The sequence below is a fragment of the Trachypithecus francoisi genome, unplaced genomic scaffold (genome assembly GCF_009764315.1).
Source record: "Trachypithecus francoisi isolate TF-2019V2 unplaced genomic scaffold, Tfra_2.0 Lachesis_group14, whole genome shotgun sequence".
NCBI classification, from domain to species: Eukaryota; Metazoa; Chordata; class Mammalia; order Primates; family Cercopithecidae; genus Trachypithecus; species Trachypithecus francoisi.
Window position 1 is genome coordinate 20,554,578 of NW_022681459.1, and position 17,683 is coordinate 20,572,260.

The window sequence follows — 17,683 nt, forward strand, 5'->3', positions numbered from 1 at the left end:
TAAAATGGATTGAAAACTTTACCAGTTTTAATGTTTAATATGCTAATATAAAAAGATACAGCCCACATAAATAACGGCTGTTTTGGATTCTCAATAATTCCTTTAAGAATGTAAAGGAGCCGAGTGTAGTGGCTCACACCTTTAATGCCAATACTTTGGGAGGCTGAGGTGGGAGGATCACTTGAGGCCAGAAGTTAAAGACCAACCTAGGCAACATAGTGAGACCCCATCTCTACAAAAAATATATAAAAATTAACCAGGCATGGTGGTGCACAGCTGTAGTCCCAGCTATTCAGGAAGCTGAAGAGGGAGGATCACTTGAGCCTGGGAGATCAAGGTTGCAGTGAGCTGTGTTTGTGCCACTGCACTCCAGCCTGAGCAACAGAGCTAGACCATATATCAAAAAAAGGTGGGGATCCTGAGACCAAAAGGCTTGAGAACCACTGCCCTTTACCAAGAATGATCTGTACTCCGTTTCTATGCTACTTACCTTCCCATTCCCTCTCAGTCCGCTCCATTCAAATGCTGTTCCTCATCACTATTAAAACCACTCTTTTTGACCGGGCGCGGTGGCTCACGCCTGTAATCCCAGCACTTGGGGAGGCCAAGGCGAGCGGATCACGAGGTCAGGAGATTGAGACCATCCTGGCTAACATGGTGAAACCCTGTCTCTACTAAAAATACAAAAATAAGTAAAAAACAAAAACAAACAAAAAAAAAACTAACCGGGCTTGGTGGCGGACGCCTGTAGTCCCAGCTGCTTTGGAGGCTGAGGCAGGAGAATGGCGTGAACCCGGGAGGCGGAGCTTGCAGTGAGCTGAGATCGTGCCACTGCATTCCAGCTTGGGCAACAGAGCGAGACTCCATCTCAAAAAAAAAAAAAAAAAACATTGTTCTCAAGGTCACAGCAGCCTCCACAATGCCAAGCAAATTCCTAGTCCTCTTCTGGCTTCATCCCTCAGTAGCACAGATGTGGTCATCACTCAGTTTTTCCTTTACTGGATCTCTAGGGCACTGCTCTTTCCTGGTTCTCCTCTGCTCACTGATCGCTTCATCTTCCCGACTTTTCAGTGTTAGACTACTGCTGGGCTCAGTCATTGAACCTCTTCTCTTTCTGTATCCCTCCACTGATGATCGTACAGCTTTCTGTGCTATCTGTGTGCTCTTAACTCCCAGAAGTGGCAGGCACATAGTAAGTGCTCAGAATTATTTTTGTCGAGTGAAGGTTTTGGCATTGTATTAATAAAGTTCCAAAGTAACTGTTTTGATTTTTTTTTTTGCAGCTCAGATTGGTCCTCCGGAAGTACATTTAGAAGCTGAAGATAAGGCAATAGTGATACACATCTCTCCTCCTGGAACAAAAGATAGTGTCATGTGGGCTTTGGATGGTTTAAGCTTTACATATAGCTTAGTTATCTGGAAAAACTCTTCAAGTGTAGAAGTAAGCATTATTCTTACCTTTGTTTAATCGATGTGAGAGAAAAATTAGGTGAATTAATCCTAAAATTTGACTTTATACTTTTTTAAAGAACCAACTTATATTTTTATTATAGGAAAGGATTGAAAATATTTATTCCAGACATAAAATTTATAAACTCTCACCAGAGACTACTTATTGTTTAAAAGTTAAAGCAGCACTACTTACGTCACGGAAAATTGGTGTCTATAGTCCAGTACATTGTATAAAGACCACAGGTAAGGAAGGTGTTTTGTTTTAGTTTCAGTAAGTATATATACAAATTGTCAATTTTGGCATCTTTCCCATATTGCTGAAGTTTACATGATAGGTTAATATATGTTTAAAACATTGTAACATTTACATAAGCAAAATAAATGTTATTTGGGATTTTTGTCTCAAATAGTAATGAAAATTAATTCTACTTAAAAGTTCAGGCTGGGCGTAGTGGCCCACGCCTGTAATCCCAACACTTTGGGAGACTGAGGTAGACGGATCACTTGAAGCCAGAAGTTCGAGAACAGCCTGACCAACATGGGAAAACCCCATGTCTGCTAAAAATAAAAAATTAGCTGGGCATGATGGCATCTGCCTGTCGTTGTAGCTACTTGGAGGCTGAGGCACAAGAATCCCTTGAACCTGGGAGGTGGAAGTTGCAGCGAGCCAAAATCGCGCCACTGCACTCCAGTGGGGAGCAAGTCGGACAAAGAATAAGACTCCTTCTTAGAAAAAAAAAAAAAAAGTTCAAATATTTTGTAATGACAAAACTTTTCATTTGTTCAGAATCCACATAAAGCGGGAGGTAGCTGAACTATGAGTTCTGCAAATGGGAAGAAAAGGGGGGCAAGTAGTTGATAGTAGACAAGTTATTCTTCCAGCAAGCATACTTTTGTACGTGGGATGTTAAAATAGGAAAGCATCCTGATATGTTTAGTCAGTAACATCTTTCCAATAATTAAGGTCAAGGACAGGAGCTGGGATTTGTTTATTTTAATTGTAAATTTCATTTGCTTTATTTTTTTAATCAAACATTACAGAAGGGTTTAAAGTGAAGTCTTTTCCTCCTCCCTTCTTATCCCCAATTCCATTCACCAGAGGTAAGCATTGCTTGGCAGTTTGTGTATATCCTTTCACAACTTTCTTCAGGGCTTACGTAAGCATATATACAGATCCACAGTTTCTTGGGTTTTGTTTTTTAAATTACAAAATAAAATCTTACTAGTTGTACTTTACAGCTTGCTTACTTAACCCAGTTTGTTGGGGATATCATTCTATATCAGTCAATACAGATCTGTTACATTCTTCATTTGATCATAGCCATCTATTGCATTCTTTTTTTTTTCTTTTTTTCTTTTTCTTTTTTTTGGGACAGGGTCTCACTCTGTTGCCCAGACTGGAGTGCAGTGGCTCAGTCTCAGCTCACTGCAACCTCTGCCTCCCAGGTTCACGTGATTCTCCTGCCTCAGCCTCCCAAGTAGCTGGGATTACAGGTGTGTGCCATCATGCCTGGCTAATTTTTGTATTTTTAGTAGAAACGAGGTTTCACCGTGTTGGCCAGGCGGGTCTTGAACTCCTGACCTCAGGTGATCCATCCACCTCAGCCTCCCAAAGTGCTGGGATTACAGGTGTGAGCCACTGCACCTGGCCTGTCATCTTTCAAATGACTGCGTAGTATTACACAGTGTGAATACAAACCGTCCTTAACTAGTACCTTATAATGATAAAATGTGAGCCTTTATCTTATTGCCAGTTATCTCACTTGAGTAAAAATGTATGCTTTTTTTATCTGTTCTTTGGCTTCTAGTTGAAAATGAACTACCTCCACCAGAAAATATAGAAGTCATTGTTCAAAATCAGAACTATGTTCTTAAATGGGATTATACGTATGCAAACATGACCTTTCAAGTTCAGTGGCTCCAGTAAGTTCTATTCTATGAATTTCCTTTTGCCCAGTTTGTTTTGATTATGCTTCTTTTCACTCTGCTTCAGTCACCAGGTCCTTGCACACAGAATGACCGACTGGGAGGTGGGTACGATATATTGGAAACATGAGAAATCTCATTTCTAACCCCAGTTCAGCCAGTAACTAACTGGATGGCATTGAGCTAATCGCTTAACCTCCATGGGCCTCAATTTCTTCACTTGTAAAATAGATGGATTCTAATATCTGGGGTTCTTCCTGGCTTAAGAAAAAAAAAAAATGTGGCTAGTTGCGTGTGTTATTTCCGCAATCTGGAACACTTACACTTGACCCTGATGTTTTTCTTCAGAACTCTCTTCTTCCATGAGTCCTTAAAATGATCTCAGTCCACTCACTTGTTCAATTCAAAAAATTAGCCTTCCTCATTTCTTTTTTACTTTAGTGGTTTTGACAAAATTTTGTAGTAGTTACTTCGGTGGGAAAGAAAGTTGGAAAGAACTGTGTTCTATGTGGTTGAGCAGAGGCTAGCTAAACACGGATGATGTCTAGGCACTGCATAAATGAAAGAGAACTAGGCTGGTGCAGTGGCTCATGCCTATAGTCCCAGCTACTCAGTGGGCTGAGGCAGGAGGATTACTTGAGGCCAGGAATTGAGGCTGCAGTGTGCTATGATCACACCTGCAAGTAGCCGCTGCACTGCAGCCTGGGCAACATAGTGAGACCCCCATCTCTAAACATTAAAATTTGTAAAAAAGTGATAAAAGAGAACTGCATGTAGTTTATACTGATTGGAAAATTGTAGGAGATGTATAGAGAGAAAAAAGAGAAGAGGAAAATTAAGTGGAAGGAAAAATGGGTTATGGGGAGAAAAGAAATGGAAAGAAAGATAGACATTGGTGGCAGAGGAGAAGAGAGCAAAGGCAAGTATAGCTAAGACAGGAAACGAAAAGTCAGAAGAAACTGGAAAGAAACAGAAAAAATGAGGGAGAAGGGAAGCGTGAGTACTGCTATGATCAATTTCTCTCTATCTTTTAGTGTTCATTTTGAACCAAGGGTGACCAGTAGAATGGAAATGCATTTATGTGCATATGTGCCCCACAGTGCATATATAACCTCACAAACCAGTCAGGAGACTGTTCAGTAATCTTTTGTGTATACCTCACTTTCAGAAGTGAATAAATAATAGGGTCACCAAATAGATAATGAGCGGTATTTCTGATGGCTGATCTCTAAGCTGCTTTGGGGCACTTAGCATATTGTACAAAGCACTGAAGAAATGGAAAGAGTCAACAGAATCACACATGGTTCTAGAAATCGAAAGCAGTTAGCGGACATTGCAAAGTGTTGTATGGTTTCAGACTAAAGAGTGGTATACAAATTATAAGAGTTGCAGAAATTGAAAATGTAAAGGTGAATAGGGGCTGAAGAGACCAAAGAAGCCATAAGAAAAGAGATGAGGTAGGAACAAGGCCTTGATTGTTAATTCCGATTTTTTTCGAATAGACAAGTATTAGATGTTTTCTGTTTCTGTAACAAATTACCACAGACTTAGCAACTTAAACAGCTACTTATTGTCTCAAAGTTTCTGTGAGTCAGGAGTCCAAGCGTGGCTTAGCTGGGTCTTCTGCCAAGCAGTCAAGGAGTCAATCAGTCATACAAGACTGGGGGGCCGCTCCCAAGCTCACATGTTGTTGGCAGAATTTATTTCTAGAACTCATGGTGGCTCACTTCTTAGAGACCATCAGGAAGGGAGAGTCTGACTCTAGATCCTTTTTTTTTTTGAGAGGGAGTCTCACCCTGTCGCCCAGACTGGAATGCAGGGGCACGATCTCGGCTCCCTGCAACCTCCCCCTCCCGAGTTCAAGTTATTCTTCTGCCTCAGCCTCCCGAGTAGCTGGGACTACAGGTGTGCACCACCACACCCAGCTAATTTTTGTAGTTTTAGTAGAAATGGCGTTTTACCATGTTGGCCAGGCTGGTCTCGAACTCCTGACTTCAGGTGATCCACCCGCCTCAGCCTCCCAAAGTTCTTGGATTACAGGCATGAGGCACTGCGCTCAGCCAGTTTTTTTTGTATCTTTAGTAGTGACAGGGTTTCTCCATGTTGGCCAGGCTGTTTGAAAACTCCTGGCCTCGAGTGATCCGCCCACCTCAGCCTCCCAAAGTGCTGGGATCAGAGGTGTGAGCCACCGCGCCCGGTGAAACCCTCTTTGAAGGGGCTCGTCTGATCAGGTCAGGCCCATCCAGAATAGTCTCTCATTTGATTCAACTGATTTGGGACCTGAATTACATCTGTGAAATGGCTTTTCTTCTGCCACTCAATGTAACCTCATTATGAGAGGAGGACCTCCAACGTATTTAACAGGTCCTGCCCATACTCAAGAGGAGGGGATCATACAGGATGTGTGCACCAGGGGGCAGGAATCTTGGGGGCCATCTCAGAATTTTGCCTTCTTCAGTGGGAAGGATGTCCTTCTAGAGTAGCAGAACATGTGGACACCAGGTAGAAATGGGAAGAAAGCTGAATAAGTAGCATGGGACAAGATTAGGGTCAACCTCAGGCTATCCTGTAGGCTTTTGGGGACTTTGTGTTGGGGTGATGGATAACCTGCGCTCTGGATTTGAGGAAGGTGTGCACAGCAATGTGGTATGTGGGAGAGTGGACTAAGGAGACACTAGAGAGAGACAAGGAAACCAGTCAGGAGGCTATTAGAGTTCTGGGCTTGAACTGAGATGCTTTTAGCTCCTGGTTCCTGGGCAAGTTATTTAACCTCTTTAGTCTCGTACTTATACTTGCTCTCATAACCCTGCAGTGTGTCTCTATTTTAGTACTTATCCATTGGTATGCTGGCGCATGTTTAGCAACTGGCTTTCCAGAATGAAAAAGTCCTATTTTGTAGTGTTTGCTGACTTTCGTGATATAAATATTCCCACCATGGCCACTTTCAAGCCACCAGCCTGATGTCCCTGAACGTGGAGTTGGGAAGATATGCCCAGTAGCACACCACTGTCATATAGCTACAGTAGATAAAGATAGCCCCAAGAGCTTAGACAATAAAATGTAGTAAAATAGTTAGGACAAGATGAATTTATTTATCACCTCTGTCTTTAAAACAATTTTTATTTGCAAATATTTATAACTTAATTTTTAATAATGGTTTTTGTTGAAAAACCAGTTTGCACTTTGGGAGGCCGAGGTAGGTGGATCACCTGAGGTCAGGAGTTCGAGACCAGCCTGGCCAACATGGCGAAACCCCGTCTCTACTAAAAATACAAAAATTAGGCAGACCTGGTGGCGTGCGCCTGTAATCCCAGATACTCGGGGACAGAGGCAGGAGAATTGCTTGAACCCAGGAGGCAGAGGTTGCAGTAAGCCAAGATCCTACCACTCCACTCCAGCCTGGGTGACAGAGCGAGACTCAGTCTCAAAAAACAAAAAACCAGCTTGCAGCATTCCTGGAAATTCTAACTGATAGATGTTCTTGCACATTGACATAAGCCACCTGCAGCAGAGCACAGCATGATCACAGTGTGGAACAATGTTTGGCTTTCTTTTATGTTAGATGCATATCTCTTCCATTGTTTGTGAGTTTCCTGAGGGTGGCTTCTATTTATTTCTGTAACCTTAGCTCCTATCAGTGTCTGGCATATTGTACATACTTAATAAATATCTATTGAATTAATGTGTGGTTGAGTTTAAAAATTGTTTGTCTTAAAAGTGCCTTTTTAAAAAGGAATCCTGGAAACCATTTGTATAAATGGAAACAAATACCAGAGTGCGAAAATGTCAAAACTACGCAGTGTGTCTTTCCTCAAAACATTTTCCAAAAAGGAATTTACCTTCTCCGCATACAAGCATCTGATGGAAATAACACGTCTTTTTGGTCTGAAGAGATAAAGTTTGATACTGAAATACAAGGTAAAGCAGTAGTTTTTACTGGAGATTGTAATTCTCTTGATTTGGTACAAGTTCTTAAAATTGTTTTTCTAATTGAACATTATTTCTTTACACATTTTTTCTAGCTTCCCTACTTCCTCCAGTCTTTAACGTTAGATCCCTTAGTGATTCATTATGTATCTCTATCGGTGCTCCAAAACGGTCTGAAAACAAGCCCGTCATCCAGGATTATCCACTGATTTATGAAATTCTTTTTTGGGAAAACACTTCAAAGGCTGAGGTAAAAAGACTGTATAGTATAATTTTGTAACTTAGAGTTATAACGGTGATTTAGGTAAATAAAGCTTGAATTTAAAATTGGGGGAAATTTTTAAACTTTGATGTGGGCTGGGTGTAGTGGCCTGTAATCCCAGCACTTCAGGAGGCCAGGCGAGAGGATCACTTGAGCCCAAGGGTTTGAGACCAGCCTGGGCAAAATAGGGAGACCCTGTCTCAAATAAAAATTTTTAAAAATTAGCCTGGTGTGGTGGCGTGCATCTAATATTCCCAGCTACTTGGGGTGGGAGGATCGCTTGAGCTTCAGAGGTCAAGCTTGCAGTGAGCCATGATCGTGCCACTGCACTCCAGCCTGGGTGACAGAGTGATTGACAGGGTGACCAAGTGTCTTAAAAAAAAAAGGCCGGGCGCGGTGGCTCATGCCTGTAATCCCAGCACTTTGGGAGGCTGAGGTGGGTGGATCATGAGGTCAGGGGATCGAGACCATCCTGGCTAACACATGAAATCCCATCTCTTCTAAAAACGCAAAAAATTAGCCGGGCGTGGCAGCAGGCGCCTGTAGTCCCAGCTGCTTGGGAGGCTAAGGCAGAGCTTGCAGTGAGCCGAGATCGCACCATTGCACTCCAGCCTGGGCAACTGAGCAAGACTCCATCTCAAAAAAAAAAAAAAAAAAAGAGTGATTAACTCAGATATTTACAGAATGAAGAACATGAGCATTTTTCATGTTTTGTACTAAAGAGTTATGGGTGAGCTACATCTGGGCCCCAGTTTGCTTTTAAAATACAGATTCCTGAGCCTGTTGTTGCTGAATCATTATCTCTGGGGATGGAGCTCAGGAATTTGCATTTTTTTAACATGATTCCCATGTATTCATCTAAATCCGGGTTTCTCAGCACTACTGACGTTTGGGCTGGTTAGTTCCTTGTGGAGGGGTGGGGCTGACCTGTGCAGTGCAAAATGCCTGGCAGCATTCTGGTTTCTGCCTACTAGATGCCAGTAGTGTTCCTTTCTAGTTGTGACAACCAAAAATATCTCCAAATATTGTCAAATGTCCTCTGGTGGCTCCTCCAAGGGGACAAAAATTGATTTTTTTTTTTTTTTTTTTTTTTTTTGAGACGGAGTCTCGCTCTGTCGCCCAGGCTGGAGTGCAGTGGCCGGATCTCAGCTCACTGCAAGCTCCGCCTCCCGGGTTTACGCCATTCTCCCGCCTCAGCCTCCCGAGCAGCTGGGACTACAGGCGCCCGCCACCTCGCCCGGCTAGTTTTTTCTATTTTTTCAGTAGAGACGGGGTTTCACCGTGTTCGCCAGGATGGTCTCGATCTCCTGACCTTGTGATCCGCCCGTCTCGGCCTCCCAAAGTGCTGGGATTACAGGCTTGAGCCACCGCGCCCGGCCCAAAAATTGATTCTTATGGGACAAAAGAATCTAGATAATACGGTTGTTTTTATTCCTCCAAAACCATTGGAAAGCATTCTTCCAAAGTTCAGCTTTGCCCAACAAAATCTTATTCCTTAGTCTTTAATTTTATGATGGGGGAAGGATTAGAAAAAAATTGCCCAGAAAGTAGTGAAAAAAGGTTGACAAACACTGGTCTAAACCCTAAAATTCAGGTACCACTGACAAAGATAATATACACCATCAGATAATATACAGCATCAGATAATATATGTGTTTCCCAGATCACTTCCCCCTTGTGGAGTGTTAGTCAAGGATCTACCTTTAAAACTCCTGTCCAGGCAGGCTGGTAAATTCTTTCACTTCGCTTCATTTTCTATTGGAAATCTAAGCAAATTCCATTGATTTGGCTGCTTCCCTTTTTCACTGTCTAACAACACTGTAACCATAGCATAATGTAGCCCATTGAGAATTATGGTCAGTTTTCAGATGTCTGTAGATCAGACAAACCTAAATTTCTATCTCACACTACTAAATTGTGTAACGTTACTCAAGGTGCTTTATCTCTTGGAGACTTTGCTTCCTCTTCTCTGAAGTGGTGGTAATCATAACAACTAAATTTTTTAAAAGGATGTTTATAAGGTTTAAAAGGAAGTAACAGATATGAAAATACCTAGCACATTGCTGGACAAGTAGTAGAGATTCAATAGATTGTAGTTGCCATCTTATCTTATACTGAATCATATATCAATAATTATTATTATAGAAACTCTTATTGAATAATTATATGTAAGGTACTGTGCTAAGTATTGTACATGAATTGTCTGAATCATTCTTCAAAACAACGCTGCCAAATGATGTGATTGGTTAAATTGCTGTTTGGCAAATACTTGGGATGGTGCCTTCATCCCGGCATCACCAGACTGTAGATGCTGGAGCCCGAGTAGATGTGCTGAGAGCAGAGGCCTTAAGTGTGCTTGCAGGGTTTGGCTTGGCTCTTGCGCTGCTCCTGTTTGCCAGAGAGAAAGCACATTCCACATAGTCTCAGGTCCAAGGAGGATTAGAGGCTGCTGGAGCTGACCTAAACCCGATGCGATGCGCAGCCTGCATGGGAGCTCCCCAGCCAGTCTGTAGACTTGCGAGTGAGAAACTACATAATCATGTTGTGAGCCACTGAATGTTAAGGCAGTTTTGTTACATGGTTTTTTTTTTGAGACAGGTTCTCATTTTGTCACCCAGGCTGGAGTGCACTCATGTGATGTCAGCTCACTGCAGCCTCGACTTCCTGGGCTTAAGCGATCCTCCCACCTCAGCTTCCCAAGTAGCTGGGACTACAGGCACATGCAACCATGCCGAGCTAACTTTTTTGTATTTTTGCTAGAGATGGGATTTTACCATGTTGCCCAGGCTTTGTTTGTTTGTTTGTTTGTTTTGGAAATAGGGATTTCCTCAACCTCCCAAGTAACAGAGACTACAGGCTCACACCACCATGCCTGGCTAATTTTTTTTGAAATTTCTTGTAGAAACAGAGTCTTGCTATGTTGTCCAGGCTAGTCTTGAACTCCTGGGCTCCAATGATCCTCCTGCTTGGCCTCCCAGAGTGCTGGGATTATAGGTGTGAGCCACCGGCTTGTTAGACATTATTCTGGCAATAGCTGACTAATACAGATAGGAGCAATAACTGTCCCAATTTTACAGGTCAGGGAATCAGGCAGAGAGAAATGACATAACGATTGCAGGACCACACAGCTGTAAGTGATACCTCTTCATAAGGCAGTTCGAGGCCCAAACCCGTACTCTTAACCATTCTGTCACTAATCAGAGGTAACACAATGGCAGTTACCCCAGACTTGGCATGTACTTATAAATCAATTAGAATTCTCTTAGGAATAGATCATATGCTTTTTGGCAGCAGCATTTTTAACTTTCTGATTTGGATATAGTGGTTTGTCTGAAACAAATTTATATTTCTTACACATATACCCTGTAATCCCAGTGCTTTCAGAGGCCGAGGTGGGTGGATCATTTGAGGCCAGGAGTTCAAGACCAGCCTAAACAACATGGTGAAACCCCATCTCTACCAAAAAAAAAAAATAGGCGTGGTGGCATCTGCACCTGTAATCCCAACTATTCAGGAGGGTGAGGCAGGAGAATCACTTGAACCCAGGAGGCGGAGGTTGCAGTGAGCCCACTGCGCTCTAGCCTGGGTGACAGAGCGAGACTGTCTAGAAAAAAAAACAAACACGTACCAACTATGTGGGAGAGGCCAATGTTAGACTGAACATAAAAGAATTGAGAAAGTACATATTCCCCGATTTCATGAGGTGACTAAATTTTATCAATGATTTAATTATATTTTCTAGAGAAAAATTACCGAGAAAAAAACTGATGTTACTATTCCTAATTTGAAACCACTGACTGTATATTGTGTGAAAGCCAGAGCACACAGCATGGATGAAAAGCTGAATAAAAGCAGTGTTTTTAGTGATGTTGTGTGTGAGGAAACAAAATCAGGTCAGAATCTTTTATTGTCTTTTTTAAAAATGTGACTAGACAGAATAAAAATAATTCTATACTGAACACTGAAAATTGTAAAACATTTTCTCTTTACTGCAAAAAATATATAGAAAGAATGTTTTCTTCTTGAACTACATAAATCAAAAGTAGACTTTTTAGAAAATATTTGTAATGCTTAACTCTCAAGTCGATGTTGTTGGATGCTTTATATTTCATCCAGTATCCCTATAATTAATTTCCTTAATTTATTGCTCTTTAACATTTAATAAGACTATTAGTTTTAAATTTTTAAAATATCCTTAACATAATTATCATGTAGAAATCACTTAGTTCCATTGTGAATTTTTTTAATGTGGGAACTGGTTTAGTCTCATTTTCTATTTTACAGTTTCTAGTGTTGACCAGTAAAGGCTTAATCACAGAATATCTATTAAATTTTGCTAGTTGTATGATGTATAAGTGCTGAAGGATACTTGCATGTTTGGCCTGTATGTCAATATTGTATTTCTCCCTGAGGATCTCTTACTTCAGTTCCCACGCCAATCTTTAAATGTAAATGTCATTGCCTATGGTTGCTGTGGACTCAGTGCTACCAGAAATATTTTTAAGAGTATTATTTAATAGATTTTATATTTCCTTTCATATGGCTTGTCTTTCACACAGCTGTCAGCACTGTTAGGGCATTTGTATGTCAAAACATATAAATATGTATCTCTTTTTAGGAAATACATCTAAAATTTGGCTTATAATTGGAATTTTTACTGTATTACTTGCTCTCCCATTTGTCATTTATGCTGTGAAAGTCCTCTTGAGATGCATCAATTATGTCTTCTTTCCATCACTTAAACCTTCTTCCAATATAGATGAGGTATGTTACTTTTTTTATATTTTTTTTGTCAACAGCTGGGAAATGAACAGGAAATGTGTTTGATTTCAACAGGATATGTATAGGTTTTCTTGATATCCAGAAAATAATAGAGGCTGATTTGGGTATTTTCTTCAAAGTTTTAGTCAATTAACTTTAAAAACAGTAATTTAATATAATAACATAGCATGGAATAGTAATGATTGTCCTTAATTTCATATTTTTCTGGCAATTCCTAGATTCACTGTGGCATTTGTTTTGCCATTTAAAGCCTGTGATTCTTGGCCAGGCATGGTGGCTCATGCCTGTAATCCCAGCACTTTGGGAGGTTGAGGCGGGTGCGTCACTTGAGGTCAGGAGTTTGAGACCAGCCGGCCAACATGGAGAAACCTTGTCTCTACTAAAAATATAAAATTAGCTGGGCGTATTAGCACACGCTTGTAATCCCAGCTACTCGGGAGGTTGAGGCAGGAGGATCGCTTGAACCCAGGAGGTGGAGGTTGCAGTGAGCCGAGGTTGTGCCACTGCACTCCAGCCTGGGTGACAGAGCAAGACTCTGTCTCTAAATAAGTAAATAAATAAAGTCTGTGATGTGATTCTTTTCAGTACAGACAGTCCCCAACTTACGCCGTTGGAATTAGGTCCTGCATTTGTCAGGACATAATTCCATTGTAAGTTGGGAGCATCTGTATATATCCAGAAGACTGAAATATTCTATCCGTGTAGAAAGTATATTATATGGGTGAAATCACACAAAATGAAATAAAACGTGAGACTTTTTTTTTTATGACACATCACAGTTTTTTGTTTGGCACTTCTGTGAAGTTAGCATATTAAATGAAAGCACTAAATGGTGAAGGCCTAAGCATAGAATCTGTTCCTGGGAAATGATGCACTCATCTAGGGTGGCTTTTATGAATTTGAGCGAGTCGCTAAGGGCAGGTAAGCAAGTACCCTTGGCTGTAAACTACCCCGTAGAGGTGTGACGAACAAAGGAGATAAACCTTAAGAGCCTTACCACTCTAAAAATGCTCAGTAAATACTAACAATTTTACTGTTATACCCCTGAGCACAAGAATGTCATTCTTGTGTACTCTAATATTCATAGCTATTACTTAAAATAGACTTAAAACTAGTTACAATAGCTAATAATCTCTCACTTGTGCTTCTTCTGGATATCTATGGGTTAGATACAAACATTTTTATTATTTCAAAAAAAAATGTCATGATCCCAGAGCTCTCCCGCTCCTGTCCTTCCCGTGTTCTTCCCCGCCTACCCCTGACGGCACAGTGTACCTTTCTTAGGTACTTTTCAAAGACTCACCACAAAAGGTACTAAGATAAGAGTGACCTCACTAATGATTTTAAACATTATAAGGCAATTAGTATGTTCTTAGGTGACTTTTTAATATGCAGACCAGAAGAGAGGTTTTCTCAGTAATGAACATAAGAAACTAAAGCTATTATAACTAGAAAAGGAATTTTTATTATTTTAAATAATTGATTTCTACTCTTTCCCTTTTTTTAAATTAGTATTTCTCTGAACAGCCATTGAAGAATCTTCTGCTTTTAACTTCTGAGGAGCAAATCGAAAAATGTTTTATAATTGAAAATATAAGTACAATTGCTACAGTAGAAGAAACTAATCAGACTGATGAAGATCATAAAAAATACAGTTCCCAAACCAGCCAAGATTCAGGAAATTATTCTAATGAAGATGAAAGTGAAAATAAAACAAGTGAAGAACTACAGCAGGACTTTATATGACCAGAAATGAACTCTGTCAAGTATAAGGTTTTTCTGCAGGAGTTACACTGGGATCCTGAGCTCCTTGCCTTCCTCTCAGTAACTACAAAGAGAACATTTCCCTGTTTCGGGGAAGAAAAAACATCTTTAGATCATAGGTCCTAAAAATACAGGCAAGCACTTTACTATTTAAAAATGAAATTATAGGCCCAGGCATGGTGGCTCATGCCTGTAATCCCAGCACTTTGGGAGGCCAAGGCAGGCAGATCATGAGGTCAAGAGATTGAGACCATCCTGGCCAACATGGTGAAACCCCATCTCTACTAAAAGTATAAAAATTAGCTGGGCATGGTGGCATGTGCCTGTAGTCTCAGCTACTCAGGAGACTGAGGCAGGAGAATCACTTGAACCTGGGAGGTGGAGGTTGCAGTGAGCCGAGATGGCGCCACTGCACTCCAGCCTGGCAACAGAGTGAGATTCTCTTTAAAAAAAAAAAAAGAAAAGAAAAAAGAAAGAAATTATAAGAGTTGAGACAAACGTTTCCTACATTATTTTCCACATGTAAAATCTTGAAAAAGCCTGTCATTGGACCTGCATTGGATGAGATGAGTCAGATCAAAACGATGGCCACCCTTCTCCCTCTTGCGAGCCTAAGTGCAGCTGTGCTCCCTGTGCACCGTGGCTAAGGATCATGTCTGTGTTCCTGTCCGTCACTGATGCTGCTGGTTACTGCATGTGCCACACCTGTCTGTTCGCCATTCCTAACATTCTATTTCATTCTTCCTCTGGAGATATTTCAAACATTTGGTCTTTTAACACTGAGGTTAGGCCCTCAGGAAATTTATTTAGGAAAGTCCGAACACGTTATCACCTGGTTTTCTGGAAAGTAGCTTAGCCTAGAAAATAGCTGCAGATGCCAGAAAGATGATCCCTAAAATTGTTCAGGGACTGCTGTTCATTTATCCCGAGAACACTGGCTTCCACATCACAGTATCTACCCTTACATGGTTTAGGATTAAAGCCAATTTTTTACTACACAGTAAGACTTCTGATTCAAAACTTACTAGAACAATAGCTTCTGGCTGGAATTTGCAATCCCTGAAGTCATAGAAAATAGGTAACTATCTAATTAGAGAAATAATTGTTGTATTTTAAGATCTGAGAGTGTGTACAAGTTTTAATATACATGCCGTGCCAGAAGATAGTGTATGCAAGAAGTCTTGGGACCAGAAAATGGCCATGATGGGAGACTGACACAGAAGAAGAATGCTTCCATAGGAAAGAGGTCGCTGGCCTTGGTGCAAGAGGAAGAAGAATGTTCCACTGGGAGCCTGAGCGCCTAATCAGCTCTCAGTGATTAACCCACTCTGTTGTTATGGGTGGTCTCTGTCACTTTGAATACCAGGCTGGCTTCTCTGCACTGTCTAGCAGTATTCAGATACCCCTTCTGCTCAGCCTGCTTGGCCTTAAAATACAAATCATTGAACTGAGTGGGAGAAAAATGTAACTAGGAAGAAAAACTTAATTTAAGAAATTACATAATGCTTTCCAAAGGCACCTACAACTTATATTTAGATTACTTGCTACTGGGGATTACCCATGGATATCCTTAATAGGCAGGAAGTCTGGGAACTTTGGTGGCCTCTAGGGCGGAGTTCTCAGAGCAGTGTTCCGGCAAGGACCAGTGAAAGAGATAAAGTTAGAGCGTGCTGGGAAGCAGCCATTGCTAAGGCCAGTCTGATTTAAGTAGTCATTTCTGCTGAAAAAACAGATCATCCTGGTGGAAGAAGAGGTTGAAGGCGGCTGCCCTCAGGAGGGCTGTGGTGCTCAGCACATCCTGGGCACATAACGTGTCTGCAGGCCACACCGTGCGTGTCCCCGGACCTGCCACCTGGTTTCTGGAGTGGTTCAAGCAGAGCATAGTGAGCCATTGAGGAGACCCAGGAATCTCCTCTGAGACCCAGCTCTCTGCCGGAGAACCCCACACTGACACATTTTCATCTTTCAGACCAGAGGCTGTTTTTTTGAGACTGTCTCACTCTGTTGCCCAGGCTGGAGGGCAGTGGCTTGATCTCGGCTCACTGCAACCTCCGCCTCCCGGGTTCAAGTGATTCTCCTGCCTCAGCCTCCCGAGTAGCGGGGATTACAGGTATCTGCCAACACATCCCATTAGTTTTTGTATTTTAGTAGAGACGGGGTTTCACCATGTTGGCCAGGCTGGTCTTGGACTCCTGACCTCGTGCTCCACCCACCTCAGCCTCCCAAAGTGCTGGAATTACAGGTGTGAGCCACCATGCATGGCTGGCCTGACCTTTGGAAAAGCCCTGTCACTTTGGAAGTTTGCGTCTTTGAAGGTGATTGGAAACATATCCTGACTGCCTGCCACCATTGCTTATCAGACTACTGCAATTCAATGATCCTGCCCAGGACTTCTGGCGCTGGGTTCACCACTGGGAAAACGTGCTTCAGACTGGATAGCCTAAAAAGGAGTAATAATGCCCTTGTAGGACGTGGAGAAGGGAAAATACGGACATTAACGTTAAAAGACACCAGTGAAATCGTTAGATCTCTAGGAAGTTGGAGCACAAGACTTCACGTTTTGAGACCATCTGTGGTTTTCAGTGAACAAGCACTGAGCACTAGCAGCAAAAAACAACAACAAAAAACCTCGTTTTTACCTCATCTTCTAGACATTAAAAGGCAGTTGCATTCCACTCTTTATTATGTTCTACATGTTGCTTCATCAGCATATGCTTAGCTATAAGTGACAAGTATATTTTCTGAACAGAAATTTACTTAGAAATACCATGTACTTGGTGGTACCAATTAACTGCCTTAAAATTAGCATATTGATAGTTCTTGGAGAGACCAATTATAATCTAAGAATTTATATGAAAGATTTGTATCATTAGAGCCAGAAATAATTTTGTATTAATATATAATATAGATTAACATATATGTACATGTGTAACTTTTGACATGAGCCTGTCAACATACTCATATATGTACCTGCACATGTACCTACGTGGTGTGGGTGTTATTCCTTTAGTATGGAAGACTTAAAGTACTTATTCGTATAGCTTATAACTAAAAATTAGAACAGCTCCCTAGAATTACGAACTTTTAAGAGTCTGACCAGAAATGTGCAACTTACAAAAAAGTTACTTTTAAAAACATAAGTTAGGGCTAGGCACTGTGGCTCATGCCTATAATCTCAGCCCTTTTGGGAGGCAAAGACAGGAGGATCACCTCAGGCCAGGAGTTCAAGACCAACCAACCTGGGTAACATGGCCAGACCCCATCTCTGAAATATATATATATATATTAGAGTTATATAGAGAGAGTTATATATATATGATATATTGTATATATCACATATTATATATATAACTTAGAGTTTGTATCTTCCCTCAAAAGAGGCTGTAATATTTACAGCCGCCTCAAATTGCTCTTAAGGGGATTGGGTGTGCAGAAGCTTTCCTTTCCCTACCCAGGGCCCTGTGACTACCTAACATGTTGTGTACTGATTTGTTCTGTTTGCTGCCTGTCTCCCCTGCCCCACTGCTACAACAGAGGCTCCAAGAGAGCAGGGACTTTATTATTCATTAC

General features: G+C 41.3%; 1 protein-coding gene across 2 annotated transcripts in view; it reads left to right on the forward strand.

Annotated features, from left to right (window-relative positions):
- The window catches only part of IFNAR1 (interferon alpha and beta receptor subunit 1), a 33,770-nt gene extending 17,050 nt beyond the window's left edge, over nucleotides 1–16,720 (forward strand). The window contains exons 4-11 of one of the 2 annotated variants that reach the window (XM_033232357.1): nucleotides 1,284–1,441; nucleotides 1,554–1,695; nucleotides 3,261–3,375; nucleotides 7,097–7,296; nucleotides 7,401–7,555; nucleotides 11,310–11,460; nucleotides 12,186–12,331; nucleotides 13,862–16,720. In XM_033232357.1, the coding sequence (XP_033088248.1) occupies nucleotides 1,284–1,441; nucleotides 1,554–1,695; nucleotides 3,261–3,375; nucleotides 7,097–7,296; nucleotides 7,401–7,555; nucleotides 11,310–11,460; nucleotides 12,186–12,331; nucleotides 13,862–14,095 (1,301 nt within the window). In that variant the 3' untranslated portion in view covers nucleotides 14,096–16,720. The remainder of the gene's footprint in view (nucleotides 1–1,283; nucleotides 1,442–1,553; nucleotides 1,696–3,260; nucleotides 3,376–7,096; nucleotides 7,297–7,400; nucleotides 7,556–11,309; nucleotides 11,461–12,185; nucleotides 12,332–13,861) is intronic. The other variant, XM_033232358.1, reaches the window with a different exon arrangement.
- Nucleotides 16,721–17,683: the final 963 nt, after the last annotated feature.